Consider the following 16,793-nt stretch of genomic DNA (forward strand, 5'->3'; position numbering starts at 1 on the left):
GATGAGGAGTTTTAACTCTTAGACACACAGAGAGAAGAGGTGAAAGTTATCCGCGATACACAACTCATTTTGCTCCAAAACTGTGCGGTCACTATTTCTGTGACCCAAATGATTGAATGCCCCGCATTAAAAAGTTACAAGCAGCACACAAAGCTGTCGTTGTGTGCGCTGTAAAAAATCGACACTAAGGAAATTTCCACCTGTACATTTGTTACTTTCTACAGCTATCCACCGTATCTCACTAAGTTTAAAGAAGCACTTTTAATTTGTTTATTGATTGTTATTATTATTATTTTAAATCTATATTGATGAATGTTGGTAGGTCCCCGCCTTTGACAAAACACTTTAGAACATAAACTATTTAATAATAATAATAATAATGGATACTTTATTGATCCCCATGGGGAAATTACTTGTTTTTCTCTGCATTTGACCCATTCACTCTGTGAAGCAGTGAGCAGCCCACTAAGCAGGCGCCCGGGGAGCAGTGTGTAGGGACAGTACCTTGCTCAGGGGTACCTCAGGGTAGCCGTTAAGTGGATTCGAACCGCCGACCTTCCGATCATGGGGCGACCACTTTACCTACTGAGCTATCCCTGGTCTAGAAAGTAAAAAGAGTCCCTGTAGGAAGTAAGACGTTTTTATTGTCCAGTGTAAAAAGCAAAGGATTTTCACCTTGGAGAGAGTTTGAACCATAAGTGCATCAGTGTTTAATGAACTGTTGTGTGGAGGACACATTTATGGGCAGAAGTGCAGGATTCTTGAGACAGGAATAAACTTTAAACAAGCTTTAACGCTTCCGGTTCCAGAAAACCAAAAAGAAAGCCCAAAATCTGAATGGTGACAGGGTACCATTCCAAAGACTACAAACATACTCAGAAAAGTCAGGGAAAGCAGAGCAAGGAAACGAACAACAATGTGGAAAATAAAACACAGGACAGGGGGAGACTCAGGAAATGGATACATACAGGTGGGGAACACAGCTGAAACTAATCAAGGACGAAGGGACAAGGAGGGCAAAAACAAACAAACACCAGAGGCAAAAATATTATCAACATAAAACAGGAAGAGAAAATTATCTGTGGAGCCCATATACATGCATGGACTCAACATATGGGTAATGACCAGAGATGGGCAGTAACCCTTTACAAGTAACGTCCAACATCCAGGGACCATTCTTGTCTTGTGGGAGAGGTTTAGGGAACAGTTTTGTTTGTTTAGATTTAGTTTGTTTCTGCTTTCCTAGATTTTTCTATATTTATCTGACAGATAAACCCAATCCAATACTAGTGATGTTAGTCTTGCTATAGAAGACTATAGAAAATACACAAGGTTCATAATGTACATCCATGGTTTCACTTCCTGCTGGTAAATCTTTTGATGCATGTCATACTGTTCTCTTACATTTCCTGTTGCTCTCTGCAGTGACTGTTCAAATAAAGGCATCATTTTTTAAAAATTTTTTTTAAATGTTTATTTTACCAGAGCTAGAGTAAAAATGCTCAAATCTGCTCTAGCTTCTCATTATGTACACTGATCTTTTTCATAAAGACAGGAATAATAAGACTTGTTTGTTTGTTTTTCAGCGACTCTAATTGTCAAACCAGACCCAGTTACAGGCCAAATAATTGTTTACATCAACAAAACAAGTTGAGCATTTAATACTGTACTATAGGACTGGGCTTCTAGTCAATTCTACTTGTGTCTAGCTTGATAATCAGTGTATGGTCAGCTTACAGCATATAGTATAAGCTAGACAACTTTTTTTTCTCTTGCAACTACATAAAAAACACATGCAAGAGCAACAGTTTCTTCATGTGTAATCAGGCATCCTCCCCTCCCCCTTCTTCAAAAATGAATCTGCTTCTAGGGTGTGAAGATCTCTGTGTTAAAACCACAAAACCAGATACAAATTGAACTTAAGAATCCAACTTTATTCATGTTAAAGTGATAATTCAAATTTAATAAACAAAACACTTTATTTATTAGGCACAGAGAGCACCAGATGAGACAAAACATCAAAAAATCAACAACGCAAAAACGTCAATGCTATCTAAAATGACCAATCGCAAATTTATCCGAATCATAGCCAGGCTGTGTAGAGCTGTAGTCATCAGTGCAGAGGTTAAACAATAAAGGCGATAAGACATAAGTTAGCCAACACCCTCTATGTCCAGTCTGTAATAAATCAATAATGCATGAAATGAGTCCAGGTGAAAGCTCAGGGCCATGCAGAGATGTTTGAAGTTAGAAAGGGGCACGTAGAACCAGGCTGAATAACAACAACCCACATTCATCAAGAATCAAATATGGAATCGTATCATACTATATCACTGTCATTAGGTGTTGACAATGCAACGCAAACATGTTTTTCTTGATGGGTACAGTGTTGCTGTTGAGGGGTTACTGCTGCTCCTGCTGCTGATAGTGCTGGAGGGCAGGGCTGTGTTGATCTGAGACTGTAGACATTTAAAGTCCATAGGAGAGATGGTCTCTGATTAAACAAGTGTTATGAGACAATAACACATGGAACCATAAAGCAACAAATTAAAAAAAAAAACTGTGGGAAATAAACTCTGCTCTCTTCCTCCTTCCATCTCCTCATCTCATCTATCTCTCCACTCCCTGTCCATCAGAGAACAAGGCACAATTTCCTGTTGCATTAATCTATTATTTAATTTTCCACACTTAACAACACCTAATCCATAATAAAGTAACGATAGAAAAATGTTATAGAACCAAAACAATTGTGTTTATTATTGTTTCTATACTTGAGTATCTCTGCAATGCAACAACTGGTACATGTGTTAATGTTACCTGTGCTCTTTGTAATCCAGCTGCTGAAGGATCCACTGCCTTTATCAGCCTCACACAGCTCATTCTGTCACTGTTTCCTGCTCCTGTCCTTTACAGGGCATGTCTGGACAATGTTATATCATGAGGAATAATCTAAAAAAATCTATACACATAAAACACACACGTGCACATACAGTGACATTTTAGACCTTTCTCCAGAATACTGTGTATACTATGGCCACAAGTTTTCATCATGTTGCTGATCCAGAATCCTTCCCTTATTATTTATTCCTAGTACTATAATAATAAAATAATAAGAATAAAAAATAAAGGAATAAATATAAAATAATGTATTTGTGAGGATTTTGTTTCACTATCCACTCTGTGCAGGCAGAAAGCTTATTAAATGTTTAAACTGTAGAGATACATTAATTCTGCTGCTGTAAAATCAGTATTTTGTCATATTTGAAATATTAATCTAATATATCTGTTTCTTAATGTAACTTTTTTAAAACAGTGTGTTTTTTAAATATCATAATTATAATCATCTATAATTATGTGGATATGCATATTAGATAGTTTTTAATGAAATATAAGCCCTGTAACTTACTTTAAAATTAAATATGTTCCCTAAAAAGGTGGACAGAGCTACAGATCCATGACACCCTTACCCAGTTAGCTAGCAGCTAATGACACCACTACTTGTGCAGTTAATAAAAGGACAGGTAATGTTTTATCGCGCTGTTGCACACACAGCACGCTCATTTGTTTCAATTCGTCAGTTGCCACAAGACAACTTAACGTGTACGTAAAAACCTAATACTCCTGTGTGCTATAGACCATAGCGTGAGCTGTACATCCTATTTACTGGTTTCCCAATGAATTTGTGATTCCCCACAGCTCCGCACCGCCCAGGTGGCAAAAAATCTGGGCGCTCTTTGCGAGCTCGTTCCCAGCTCGTAACCAGCACGCTCTGCCGTCAAGGGCGAGCATTGGTTAATGGTAGTCATGTGTAAGCCAGATCCTTTTATTTAGCAAAATTGTGATTTGTAGTTAAATGTTACTGTTGAGGGGTACAGGCAGACTCCGCACATACACATAAAAGGGGCAGGTGCCCAAGCCCCCCCCGCACGTGCCTGGTGCAGCTGCATAGTTGAATCCCAAAGATAATAATGTCTACATATTTTACTTTATTTTGACATTCATATAGAGCCATTATAATAGTGATAGCTCTGTGTTATGTTTTTGTTTTTCTGATATCAAAGTACTTTTGAGTTCAATTTGTGAGACTCCTTATCAACCAAGTCATAACGTAGCGCTGTCAGTCACACAGTCACAAATGTATTTATTTATTGAACCTGAGAAATAAAGCAAAACAAGTTAAAGTGAAATAAACTATCTGTTGACAGGAGATACAAACAAATGAGGTACTTTATATTACACATGCAGCTGATGTTTAAGACAGCAGAAAATAGCAGCGTGTGTGTGTCTGTGTGTGTGTGAAGGAGAACGAGAGGGAGACACCAACAGAGTAATTTATCTTGTTATGGCAGCAGTATTGGCTGTGAACGGCTCCAGCCAGCCATCTGACCTGCAAGGTACAGCTCAATGCAAAAAGCATTATGCTAGTTATATGTCTTAAATTCCATACTCAGTTATTGTTGTCATGGCTTTTGTTTTACTTTATTTTCTTATTCCGCACTGATAAGTTATAATTCCAAGTCTTTGAGAATCTATCTCTTGTTAGGTGTATGCGTGTGTCTCGAATGGACAAATACAAACACAAAGGACTCTCGTAATGTTGAAGGTAGTTTTAAAGTCACTCATTTGTCATCTTTTTAATTCTGTGTGTGGTCTTTACTGGGTCCTTCTCTATGGGATGCCACAAGGCCAGTGACAATGGGTGGTCTTTGCTGGTATATTAGAGGATGTAGTTGATTTTACCTAACTATGATGTGAGATCAAGTGCAGCTCTTTGAGATGAATCTCTGTGGAAAGTCATCACATAATCAACAGGGTGAGAACAAAACTATTAAAACAACTGGGGAGCTTCAGTGCAAAAGTAAGATATAAGCTATGAGAATATGAGCTACGGATGAAAATAAATATGAGCTGCATGTGCTGATTGTTCACAGATAACTGTGCATGTTTAACTTCTAGCCAGTCATGATACTTTCATATGCACGTCGTAGGACAATGGTGTCAAGCATAAGGTTTGGGGTCCTGAATTGGCCTTGCAAATTCACCAATCGGCCCTATAGGATGGCTTTGGAAAATATTAACTGTATTTTTACATTTTATAGCAATATAAAACATTTTAGAAAGCATTATAAAGATTTCATTTTATGGCTTTAAAATAAATAAAGACCTCCAGCATTGGCCCTTCATACTGCACCAAAGTAATCAACTAAGACATGACAGAAAAGTTCCTGCATGTTCTAATAAAATGATATTTTCTGTCAATTATAATTACAGGACAGTCTGACCATTGAGCTACTTTCTGTAATTTTACACTTTTATTTCTTTAAATTTAAGTCCAAAGAGCTGCACTGACAGATTTCTTTCATTTACCACAGCAGAGATGTATTATTTAAATTGCACTTCTTTTTCTTACATTAAGATATGTCAAATGTGTAGTTAAACATCTTTACACTGACAGAAAATAGAGTTTCACAAGTCCGGTCCATGTCTTAGGGTATAGATACTGGAAGATACTGGCAGCAATTTGGCAACCTGGGACTATGAAATGTTAGTGAATTCAGTGGCTTTAGACACTGATTCATCCATTTGCTTAATTGCTTATCCATTTCAGCGTTGTGGGGGCTCGAGCCTATCCCAGCTGTCATAGGACAAGGGCAGCTAAGTAATTGGTGATGAGTGCATTACACATGGAGAGGGGCTTTATTTTAGTTCAGAGATTGTTTTTTAATGAGTCATCAAACAATGAGGAAAGCAATAAAAGAAATTTAATATCAATCTAAAAACCTTTCAGCTAGTCTGCTGATTTAAGCTTCAGGGGATAGACAGAGGATAGCAGGGGCAAGACTTTTTGTTGCATCCACCATTCATGGGTACAAAAACATATATAATCAAAAAAGATATTAAAAATGCTAAATCAGCACTACAAGATAGCCGATTATTTCAAGATTGTTCCCTAACCAAATGCTTTTTAAATGTGCTTGGTCAAAAGTGCTCAGGCTGCAAGCAAACTATAAAAAGAAACTCTTAAATAGTTAAAAACACATTTGTCTGTTTATCATGAGTGCAAAATACAGTGAATGACAAGTAAACAGCGAATATCTGCTTCCTGCAACTGTCAACCCGATTATTCCGATTTCACGGAATCCACTGTTAAGAAGGGAAGAGTGTATCAGTCTTTAGCCTGAAAATCAGTCATTGCTTTAGGAAATCCAGCCACCCAGAAGGTGAGTGACTGACATCTTTTCTGCACACACAAACACACACTGGCCTTCATTCATTCCCTAAACACCAATGTTAACCTGAACTGAAACCACTAAATGCCACAGAATGTCGGCAAAATGTCTGCACCTTAGAGGATTTCATCATCTTTTATATCATAAAAGTGTAGCACTCACACACCCTTCATGTCCAGTGAAGTGTGCAGAACAGAGGATGAGAACAGAAAGTCGTTCTACAGTAAAGCGGGCGCGTACGCGTCAGCTGATGAATGGTCTCTGACACTTGAATATGAACTTTGTCAAACTCCACATTAGCTGTAGCTTGTTTGTGTGGCTTTGTGCATGCATTTAGACGTGGACACATGCATTTGTAGTCCCGTGGCTTAAAACTGGCTTAAGTAATGTGAAAGAGCAAAGTAGTTCACGTAATTGTGAATAATGCGGACACTAATAGTCTAGTTTATTCCTGTCCTTCAGCATGATGCTGCCCTCTTTGCTCATTAACTGTGTGACCAGTTGAATTTCACGGTTCATGGCTCTGGCAGTGGTTTCCTCTAAGGAGGCAGTTTTAGCTCACAGGCATCCGACACTCAGCTCAGACAGGGTAATTTAAGTGCATGGATGCTTTTAGACTGGTTTTATTAGAAAATACATACACAAAAGAACTCATTGTGACTGATTAGTAAGTAAAAAGATTGCAGATTGTTGATGCACTCTTCTGGAACATTCACACTCAAGGGAGTCAGATGTTTTCTACTCTGGCTGATCATTACCTGTGACAGTGCTGCACTTAAAATCAGCAGCTCCATTTGACGTCTGTGTAGCTATTTGTGTGTTTGGGCAGCCCTGCAAAATGGTAAACTCTGTGTAGTGCTCCATATAGTGTGGTGTGAGTGATTTCAGGCACGCCGCCAAAGCATTTCTAATGCAACCAATTATCTTTTTGCCCATTCAGCTCCATGTAACCATCAGCAAGACGTCTGTGAAGGTGGTACTGGATTGCTCAGTGGTTGGGGAGAAATACATTAATGCAGCTGGTAACATCACCACCGATGGAATGGAGGTCCTCGGAAGGACGGTTCGATCCAGAGGTAGACAAGACAGCTCTGCTCCGGTTAGTATGAATACTTGTTTGGATCAATGTAAAAAGGAAGCATTGACTACAACGTGTATTAACAAATGCAGATGTAGGTTTTGTTTCAAGACAGCAGCCAATAGGATGACTTGAAAAATGAACAGGCAAAGGTAAAGTTGCTTCTTGCTAGAGTTATTTTACAATCTGTTTCAAATTACCAGAAATGACCAGGCACCTGAGTGAGTGAGTGAGTGTGTGTGCGTGTGCATGTGTGTGTGCATAATTATGGCCTGTTAAGTGGCAGCCATAAATATTCACAACCATTTCATTAAGTCACTCAGTAGGAGTTCATTTTATTTATTGCAAGTGGAAATGCACAAAGTGCTTTATATATTCTGTGTTAGCTGTTCTCTACCCATTAAATAGCACAGGCACTCAAAAAAAAGAGCTTTTGGCAGACACAGTGAGGGATGAAGGTAAGATAACCTGGGCGTTTGGAAATACTAAGTATTTCCAAACGCCCAGTAGTAAATGTATACTACTGAGCTTTTCCAAAGAAAAATATTAGCTGATAAATGCTCTTTAATTATATTTTCTCTACCTAACAGATTGTTCTCCACTGCCAGTGAAGAAAATGGCTATTTATTTAAAAAATGTCTACTGGCTTGCCAACAGTATTTGCAAAAAGCACGTGAAAATGGAACTTGTTGTACAGAAGAATCAATTTAGTCTAACAATTCTATGTTTTAAGTGGCAACAAATTGAATTGGAAACAATTGTAAACATGTTCGTGTTCATAATTAACTTTGTGTTTAGTTGATTTAAAGGAGTACAAGTGTAACAGAATAAAATCGTACGCTCACTGGGTGCTTCATTAGTTACACCTTGTTAGCAACCGTTTCAACCCCGATTTGTCATCAGAGTTGCCTTAATTCTTTTTGGTACAGATTCAACAAGGCGCTGGAAATATTCCTCACAAATACTGGTCCATGTTTACATGACAGCTTCGCAAAGTGATTTCAGATATGTCAGCTGCACATCCGTGATGTGAATGATGTAGTGACTGTGGAGGCCAGCCGAGTATTACTAGGTAGGCTGTGGTCATGTAAATGATGCCCTGTTTGTACTTAAGGGCCCAAAGTGTGTCAAAAAATATCCCTTAGAAATTGAGACTCATCTGACCAGCTAATGTTTTTCCAATATTCCCATTTTAGTGAACTAGTGATAACTGCAGCCTCAGTTTCCTGTTCTTAGCTGACAAGAGTGACGTGTGGTGCGGTCTTCTGCTGCTGTCCCCCATCTGACATGCAGATTTGACTCGCTTTACCTTCAGAGCTTTACCAATCTAAGCTCTTCCTTAAACTGGTTGTAATGAGGGGTTATTCGAGTTACTGTTGCCTTCCTATCAGCTTAAAGTAGTCCAGCTGTTCTCCTCTAACCTCTGGCATCAACGAGGTACTTTTTACTCAGATACACACTCACTGGATGTTTTTTTCTATTTTGGACCATTCTGTGTAAACCTTAGGGATGGTTATGCTGGAACATACTAAATCATCAGCTTGCAAAATACTCGGACCAGCCTGTCTGGCACCAACAACCATGCCACATTCAAAGTCACTTAAATCACCCTTTTTTCCCATTCAAATGCACCACTTGAACTTCAGCAGGTCATCTTAACCATCTCTACATCCCTAAATGCATGGAGTTACTGCCATGCATTTGATTAGATATTTGCTTTAACGAGCACTTGAACAGGTGGACCTAATAAAGGCTCTGGTGAGGGTATAAAGAGACATGTAGCATTTGTCAGTGAGCTCAAATTATGAAATGAAAATGGGTCAAACCCCCAAACGATTCACAGCAAATCCGTATCTTTTGGTCTTAACATTAGTTCCAGCTTTACTGTAAGAACACAGGCTCTTAAATTCCAAGACCCCCTGCGGTGCTGCAATAGAAGCACTACATATATAATTACAAGCTGTGCCACATCAGCAGCAGGGGAGCGCTCCTGTCTTTAGGAATGAAAAACCTTTGAGCCAAGTTTTTACTTACTGTCATACATTTTCCCAATAAATTGAACTGCATATGGTATTATTTATCATCTGATGATATTATGTAAATAAGGGTGTTGGGTATCTTTTAAATTAAATGTAATTTAACTGATTTTTGTTTAATGACCTTAAGACTTTTATCAGCTGATCTGAAAACAAATGTGCATCCCATCATTATAATTGACAAAGTAAATCTGATGATTATAGGAATAATGCAACAGTGTAAAGAAATACAGTTTTCTACTATATTCAGCATGAACTCGGTGTCCTAGATGAAACTGCTTTATTTATTTATTTTTAAGTTTAAGTGAGGGTTTCCGAAAATATAGGTTGTCTCTGATTGTATATGCATTACACTGGAAACAATGTTGACGAAGTTTGAGGTATTGGGAATGTCAACACTGCTTTTCTAATAAAATAAACAGTGTACGGGAGCAGAGCCCCTCTTAAGTTTTGATGCTAAAATTTCGAAATGAATCAGACATAAGCCAGGGACATAATTTATAGCCAGGCCAAGACTAGCGGATCATTGAGAACATCCAGTTTGTTTATTAAAGCAATCAGCTAGACTCCATATATCTGTCTTCCAGCACATTTCAGCTTGTTATTAAAGCTCATAAGCAGCCAAGCTGTCTGTCTTCTTGCTTCTTATCAACACAGAAACACAGCATTACAAAAAATCCTGGGTAATATTCAGTTTCTAATGCAACTTTTCTTTTAATTCAGCATTTTATTTACCTAATGTACATCGCAACTGCAGTATTAATGCAGAGGTTATGTGTATATCCATATGTACTCATACATGCACATGTGTTTACAGTTCCAGCTCCAGATGTTTGACATTATCTGCAGTACTTCCTGGGCCAGCAGAGATAAGTGTTGTGAGCTGCCAGCATTGGTAAGTAACATTTCTCCCTCTACTTAAACCTACTCTATGAGATAATTTGGTACGTACCTGATCTCTCTTCTTCTGTGCATTATTCACAGAATATTAAAACTCCATATAAATAAAGTGATAAGTATGGTTCCAATCAAAGCCAAAATGCTCATTCAATTAATTTAGTTTAATGTGAAAGAAATTCTCTTAATGAGACCAGTTGCGTATTATGCATATACAAAAAGTCACAAAAAGTGTGTGTCTGCCTTTATGGTAGCACCAATCAATTAACGCCCCAGGCATAAAATGTAATCCACTGAGCAAACACTAAGATCCTTATTAATTGCACACCTGTACAATAGGGTTCAAAATGCAATGTCTCAACGTACTAACCAATTTCTCCGAGGCCTGAGTGTTATCAACACATCACTGGGTAATAAAATGCATGGCAGTTACTGTCATGAGTGCGGAAACTCGCAATGTCTGAAAAATTAAATACATTCAAAAATTAAATAAATTCAAGGTGATGAACTGCATTGACTTGTTTATTTTCAGTGTGATGTTTTTAAGCTAAGTTGCACAGCTAACACAAAAAAGTCAACTCTTACTGTAATGCACACAATGTGTTTCTTTGGCTGCCAACTCCCCCTACATGATCAGGAGTTGAGCAGCCAAACTTGGCAGGTAAGTAGATATTATGATATCACCATGTTGCCTAGTAACTACCTTGCAACAAAGGCCTGTTTTTAGCAGAGCCCTTGAGTAAGTCGGAGTCTGTCGGCAGGGGTTCAGAATTCGGGTCTTCACATGGGTCATGTAGCCTTCAGTGCTAGTGGTTAGCTGGCAATTAAAATGTGTGCTGGGGCTGGGACCCAGCGTTTTGAGCTTATTTTGTATTTCTAAAGACAGGTATGGTTTAGCGAACGTAATGTCCTTATGTAAGCGGGCTCCTCTATACACAAGAAGAATGAAATGAAAATCCCAAGACTACTAAATTCATGATTTTTTTTTTTACTGATTTTTTTGAGTGTTTGCATTTTCAAATATGCTCCATACTCATTACATACACATTCAAAAGTACAGATTACTCGATGAAAAAGTAGGCATGCAAAAAAGTATTGATTACTCCGTCGTATTGAAGTATATTTTTGAAAATAACTTTATTTAAATGCACTTTGTAAGGACATTGTTTGCATTTACAGTTTGTAAATAATTATGCAGTTGTGTAGCAATAATAAAGAAAAGAGTTTATGCTGCATTTAAACTGAAAATACATTGTTTTTGACTTTTTTAAGAGGAAAGATATGTTTTTCTGTTAGAAAAAGATGCAATTTTAGCTGGTTTGTCCAAAGAACTCCAAAGTATGATATGAGATTTGTGGAATATGAAAAATATTAGTTTTACTGGGCTGTAAATTTAACACGGATCCAAACACCTAAGACAAACTGGCCAACGATAGCATGTATTACAAGTGTTATCTGTTTTTTTCCGGCAAAGTCTAAGCCTGTTTATGTGTGTTTTTAGTGCAGCTCAAGCCTGACCTGAATATTGACCAAAGAGACTGCACACACATTCTGTGAACTGTCTTTTCAGAGAGTTGAAGAGCAGTGCCCTCCCATGCCTCATGCCTGTACCTGCTCTCAGGACAGTAAAGGACCTCCAGGACCATCTGGACCACCTGTAAGACGATATTTATACACATTTACTCTTTAATGTAGTTACTTAAACACTCATACTCTGCCTTTTATGAACAAATCACTCCGATGTGGCAATCCTTTAAAAGTTTCCTCTGCTCTCTGTGCTTTTTATCCTTCTTTGTGTTGTTAGAAACTCAATTGAACTCTTTCTTTAGATCAGTTACTCATTCGCTTCATCTAGTCTCTCAAGACTCTCATCAACTAGAAAATTCTACAGAAGTAAAGAAAAAGTGTTTGGATGGTCATTAGTGGACACTGCTCGTAATGTCAAAGTCAATCCAACATTTTCAATGTGAACATACTTCGACTGAATTAATTTTAGTTACGGTCAGTGCTTTTCTCAAGACCAGTCTTAAAGTTATTGTCGATTTTACTCCACATAGAACTTCTATTCAGCAAGATGTTAATTTTGGGACTGAGACCTTAAATTTACCAGGGAAAGGTTAATTGATTTCTGCATAATCATACTTTTGCAATCAAATTTGTTACCTCCTGCTTCACAGTTCAGATACAGAAGCTTAGTCTAACTATAGTTTATGACAAAATCACAAAGACCAGAGCAAAAGACATCTAAATATGTAATATATCACAGTGTGAATAAACTCTAGATGGAACAGGGTGAATATATCCAGCAACACAAAAGGACATGATATCAAAGGGTAGATAAAAGTGCTTTTAGAGTCTACCCTGTGTTTTGTGACATATACACAATAACAAGTCTTTTTTCTTTTCATCAATTAATGCCTGAAGACACTTTTCCATTTCTTAGAGGCATTTTCTCTGGGGTGGCTGAATGTTAGAAAGAGTTGGGGTGTACATGCCAAACAGTTGTATTCCTCTCACGCAATCGCAGATTGTACCAGAATGAGGTCGGGAGATGAGAGCGACTAAATGAGCTAATTTGCAGCCCGAGACTTTTTGTCTAAATTCTTCTTTTTCTCTCTTCACCACTTTCATTTGCGCTATCGCTCCTTAAGTTCTCTCTCTTTGTCTTTGTCGGCACCTTTGGGTAGCGGAGCAGGAGAGGGGTGTAGATCCACACTGGTATAGTTTGAGAAAGTAATTATTGGGCGACTCCATTTATCACAGCCAAGTAAAATTCCCCCCTATGTTTTTTTCCTTGTCCAACGAGCCAGATCTGCTTTCTCATTGGTAGGGTTATATCCACAGGTCACAGCTCTCTCCCTCTGGATTTGTTAAACCTCCAGTTCTATAACAGAGGAAAGCTCTATGTTGTATAAAATATTCACATTTTATGGGGAAACTACCAAAGAATTGAAATTTCTCATGTAATATTTAGGATTACATATTGTTCTCTGTGTTTCTTTCATGTTTTCTATATACAGTCTCTTTTGCTTCTTCTGTTTTCCAGAGATTAATATAGCATAGAAAATACCTTAGCTTCTCACTTTTCATTGTTTTTCTCTGTTTTATTTATTTTACCTCCTCCTCCTGCTTGGGGCTCTTTCTCTCATTTTATTGTCGTTTTATGCCTCTCTGTAACTGTTTCTGTCGCTCTGTCTGTGTCTGTTACTCTCGCCCACATTGAATGGGCTTCTTAAATCACATTTTAACTGCAGGATATGGGAATAGATGAATGGCGTGATGGCGAAATCATAGCTGCTTTTGTGCTAAAACTACACACTGTAGTCACTGGGATTTAGAGAAAGGATGAAAAATTATCACAACTCCCCTTGTTAAAAACGATATAACGGTCGGTTCACGTGTATGTGAAAACAGATTTACTCTTCTGTTGTTGCAGTGCTAACACTTTGTTCTCTCAAAAAAAGGGGGGGGGGGGGGGGGGTGTTAAGCTCAATCAAATAAAGCTGTAAAATAAACGTGTATCAGGTAGATGGATACCTGATACAGCGTCTAATACTACAGTCACATTGGGGGGGACACAGTAGTTGAAGATTACAGTTCAACTAAAATTAATGCAACTGTGTGAAATGAATTTGCAATCTAGTTGCATTTGAAATGGTTGCATTAAAGATGGGGAACAGGTCTGCAATCACTGGCACTCGGTTGCTTCTTACTAAAGCAAGCGAGCACCAAACGGGACTTTGGTACAAAGATGGCAATAAAAAGGTGGTAAGATGGCGTTTGTCAGCCATCAGTTTGCGATTAAATGGGATCAAGTAGGCAGTTACATTTAGTCTAAATTGGTGAACATCGTAAATCTGTTGCCATCTACATACACATACATTTACACTAAACATATTATTAACACTGTAACTACTTACATTCAGAGTCCAGCCACAGCCTCTTACACTTGAAATAGAAGTTCCGAAATTCCTCCTCAAATAGTGACGTAGTTGCTGCAGGATGGTGATTTCATTGCATTTCATTAAAGATGTATGCTGTGCATTCCACCCTGTAAAAAGAACAGTTCCTTAAAAAACTAAAATTACTGTGACATTCATCCTCAACAATGAGTGGATGTAAACTTCTGACCACAACTGTACTGGGGCTATAAACCAGAATACAGGCAGTGGGTAACCAGTCCAGTCGAATCTTCTCTTGCAATTAGACATCTTGCAGAGATGTTGCATATCCTGGCAGACTTACTTAGACTGATTTCAAGTGAGCCTGTAGATTGTAAATGGTAAAGCGCTTTACTGGGTCCTAAGGACCCCAAAGTGCTTTACACTATACACAATCATCCACCCATTCACACACTGGTGATGGTAAGCTACAGTGTAGCCACAGCCGCCCTGGGGCGCACTGACAGAGGCGAGGCTGCCGGACACTGACCATCACCAGTAGGCAACGGGTGAAGTGTCTTGCCCAAGGACACAACGACCGAGACTGTCCAAGCCGGGGCTCGAACCGGCAACCTTCCGATTACAAGACGAATGCCCAACTCTTGAGCCACGATCGCCCCTGATTGTATCAGTCTGTGTTTATAAATTAGATGCTAATTATTTGCAAGACTTTGCTAATCTGTCTGAGAGTGACTGTAATAAGTCCAAGTTGGACCACAGTCGTTAGAAACAGGTTGACTACCATCAAATAACCATTGCAATTAGCTAGCGATTAAAAGTGGTCACCTAGAAGTTGAATATTTTGCACACTGGGATAATTGTAGAAAAATATTAAATGGGTAATTTCAGTAATGTCATGAAAACAAAAACAAGGAGCCAAATAAGAAACTGTAATAGCAGAAAGAAAGTTTTTGTAATAAGCAGAAAATGCACTTTTGTCTGCTGTATTTTTCCAGTGTGCAGACTACGGACGTAATCACTCACAACAACGCTGAGCCTTTCTTCCTCAGAGTAATTTTTATGTTTGCATTCACTGCCAGATGTACGTCTTTTCCTGCCTCACGCAGCAGCAGACCTCTTCACATTTCAGCATTTCAAATACTATTGATTGGCGGAGCTGAACTGCAATCTGTGCCGTCTGATTTGGCACAGACTCAACTTAACGCTGAACGTCAGTCAACAATCAATCTAAAATAAGGAAAACAAGACATGCTCAACCTGCCATGTCTGTTTGTTCAAAATGAATAGTGCCCATGCTGTTTGAGATCCAAGCATTATTTAAAAAATGTAAATTTCCCTTCGGCATAAAGTTGAACAATAATTGCTCCGTTTTTTCCACATTCATTAAAGTCTCGTGGAAAAATCCAAATGTAATTACATGTGCTGTTACTGTTGGAAGCTCATTTCAGTTTCTCTGCAGGTTTTTCTGTGCCTCCAGCAAGTGCTCTGATTGTTTAGAAGAATCCATTAAAACAACAGAAATACATTTTTGAACTGATGAACAGGCCCAGTCATTTTAAGTACTACTTTTCCCCTGATGTGATTTTACAAAGACACAGTCGTCATAGGCCCATTTCACCATTGATTCAAAGTATTTCAAAATAATTCTAGGGGTCATTGGTCATTGTCATCATTCCTGTCCTACCTGACAAAATGAATGTGCCAGTTCAAAGCTTCATGTTGGGATATTGGCTGTCATCTGTAGGTTTTTTTGTTAATAGAGTTGTGGCCCAGGAGCAAACCTTTGGCTGTCTAACAATGAGTATTCCTCCACATCGAAAACTAAAAACACACTGGAAAAAACCCTTTTGATTTGGTTAACTTGATCTGTTGTTACATTCGCCTTTATTAAACTTTGATTATGGTTTTGTTAACTAATTGAGCCTGTAAATTCTGTCACTTTACGTTTAAGTACATAATCCAAGACCAGCACACACATAAGGAATCCCTGCAGAGAGCACTGACTACATCTAAAAGAGACAATATATCCTACGTCTACCAATTAAAGCAAACTGATTGGTGTTGACTTCCAATTGATAGAAATTATCGAAAAGAAAATGACCTCTTGTTTTTACCACATCTGCATGTCTCTTCTCATATTCCTCCCACCCTTGTCTCGTCTGGTTAAATACTTCAGGAACTACCTAGTTGCCCCCAGCTTCCCAAGGCAGACCTAGTTAAGAAAACACAGGAAGGGGATATATCCCAAATGGGCCAATGATTAGCAGATGTGTGTTGCCTGTCCCTGGATAAACCTCGAGAAGGGTCAGCCCGAGGTTTATGGCTTTAGATTCTCGCTGTTAGTCACAGATGCAGCGTAATAAAGTGTAGAGCTCACAGGAGCAGTTTACAGCATTATGATCAGCGCTGGCTTCTCTCCATGAGCCTCACAATCCATTCATATGAAAGACACGTGGCGTTCTACGTTTAGCATATTTTTAAACATAAACCCCAGTTTCCATGTTTTAGTGGAAGTCTTGATACATTTACAGTCTTACAGCCCATGTTTTTTTCTTATTTCTGTTATTACCGTGTGTCTCTGGTGTTTGTTTCAGGGTGGTCCAGGCATACGAGGAGCCAGAGGAGACAGAGGCGAGCCAGGAGTGACGGT

General features: G+C 38.5%; 1 protein-coding gene and 1 long non-coding RNA gene across 6 annotated transcripts in view; one reads left to right on the top strand and one right to left on the bottom strand.

The window, feature by feature from the left end:
• col14a1a (collagen, type XIV, alpha 1a) overlaps window positions 1–16,793 on the top strand; it is a 165,764-nt gene that overhangs the window by 106,365 nt on the left and 42,606 nt on the right. For all 5 annotated transcript variants that reach the window (XM_085422276.1, XM_085422275.1, XM_085422274.1 and 2 more), the window contains 4 exons: window positions 7,171–7,329; window positions 10,162–10,239; window positions 11,812–11,898; window positions 16,738–16,791. In XM_085422276.1, coding sequence (XP_085278402.1) covers window positions 7,171–7,329; window positions 10,162–10,239; window positions 11,812–11,898; window positions 16,738–16,791 — 378 coding nt within the window. The remainder of the gene's footprint in view (window positions 1–7,170; window positions 7,330–10,161; window positions 10,240–11,811; window positions 11,899–16,737; window positions 16,792–16,793) is intronic.
• LOC146658578 (uncharacterized) lies at window positions 11,794–16,368 on the bottom strand. The gene is made up of 3 exons (XR_014913726.1): window positions 16,245–16,368; window positions 14,162–14,292; window positions 11,794–11,896 (listed from the first exon to the last, which is right to left on the bottom strand). It is a non-coding gene; the product is annotated as an uncharacterized LOC146658578 (long non-coding RNA).

Source organism: Rhamphochromis longiceps, linkage group LG11 (assembly GCF_057381845.1).
Source record: "Rhamphochromis longiceps isolate RC_006_pf linkage group LG11, R_longiceps_female_GT1.1, whole genome shotgun sequence".
Taxonomy (NCBI): domain Eukaryota; kingdom Metazoa; phylum Chordata; class Actinopteri; order Cichliformes; family Cichlidae; genus Rhamphochromis; species Rhamphochromis longiceps.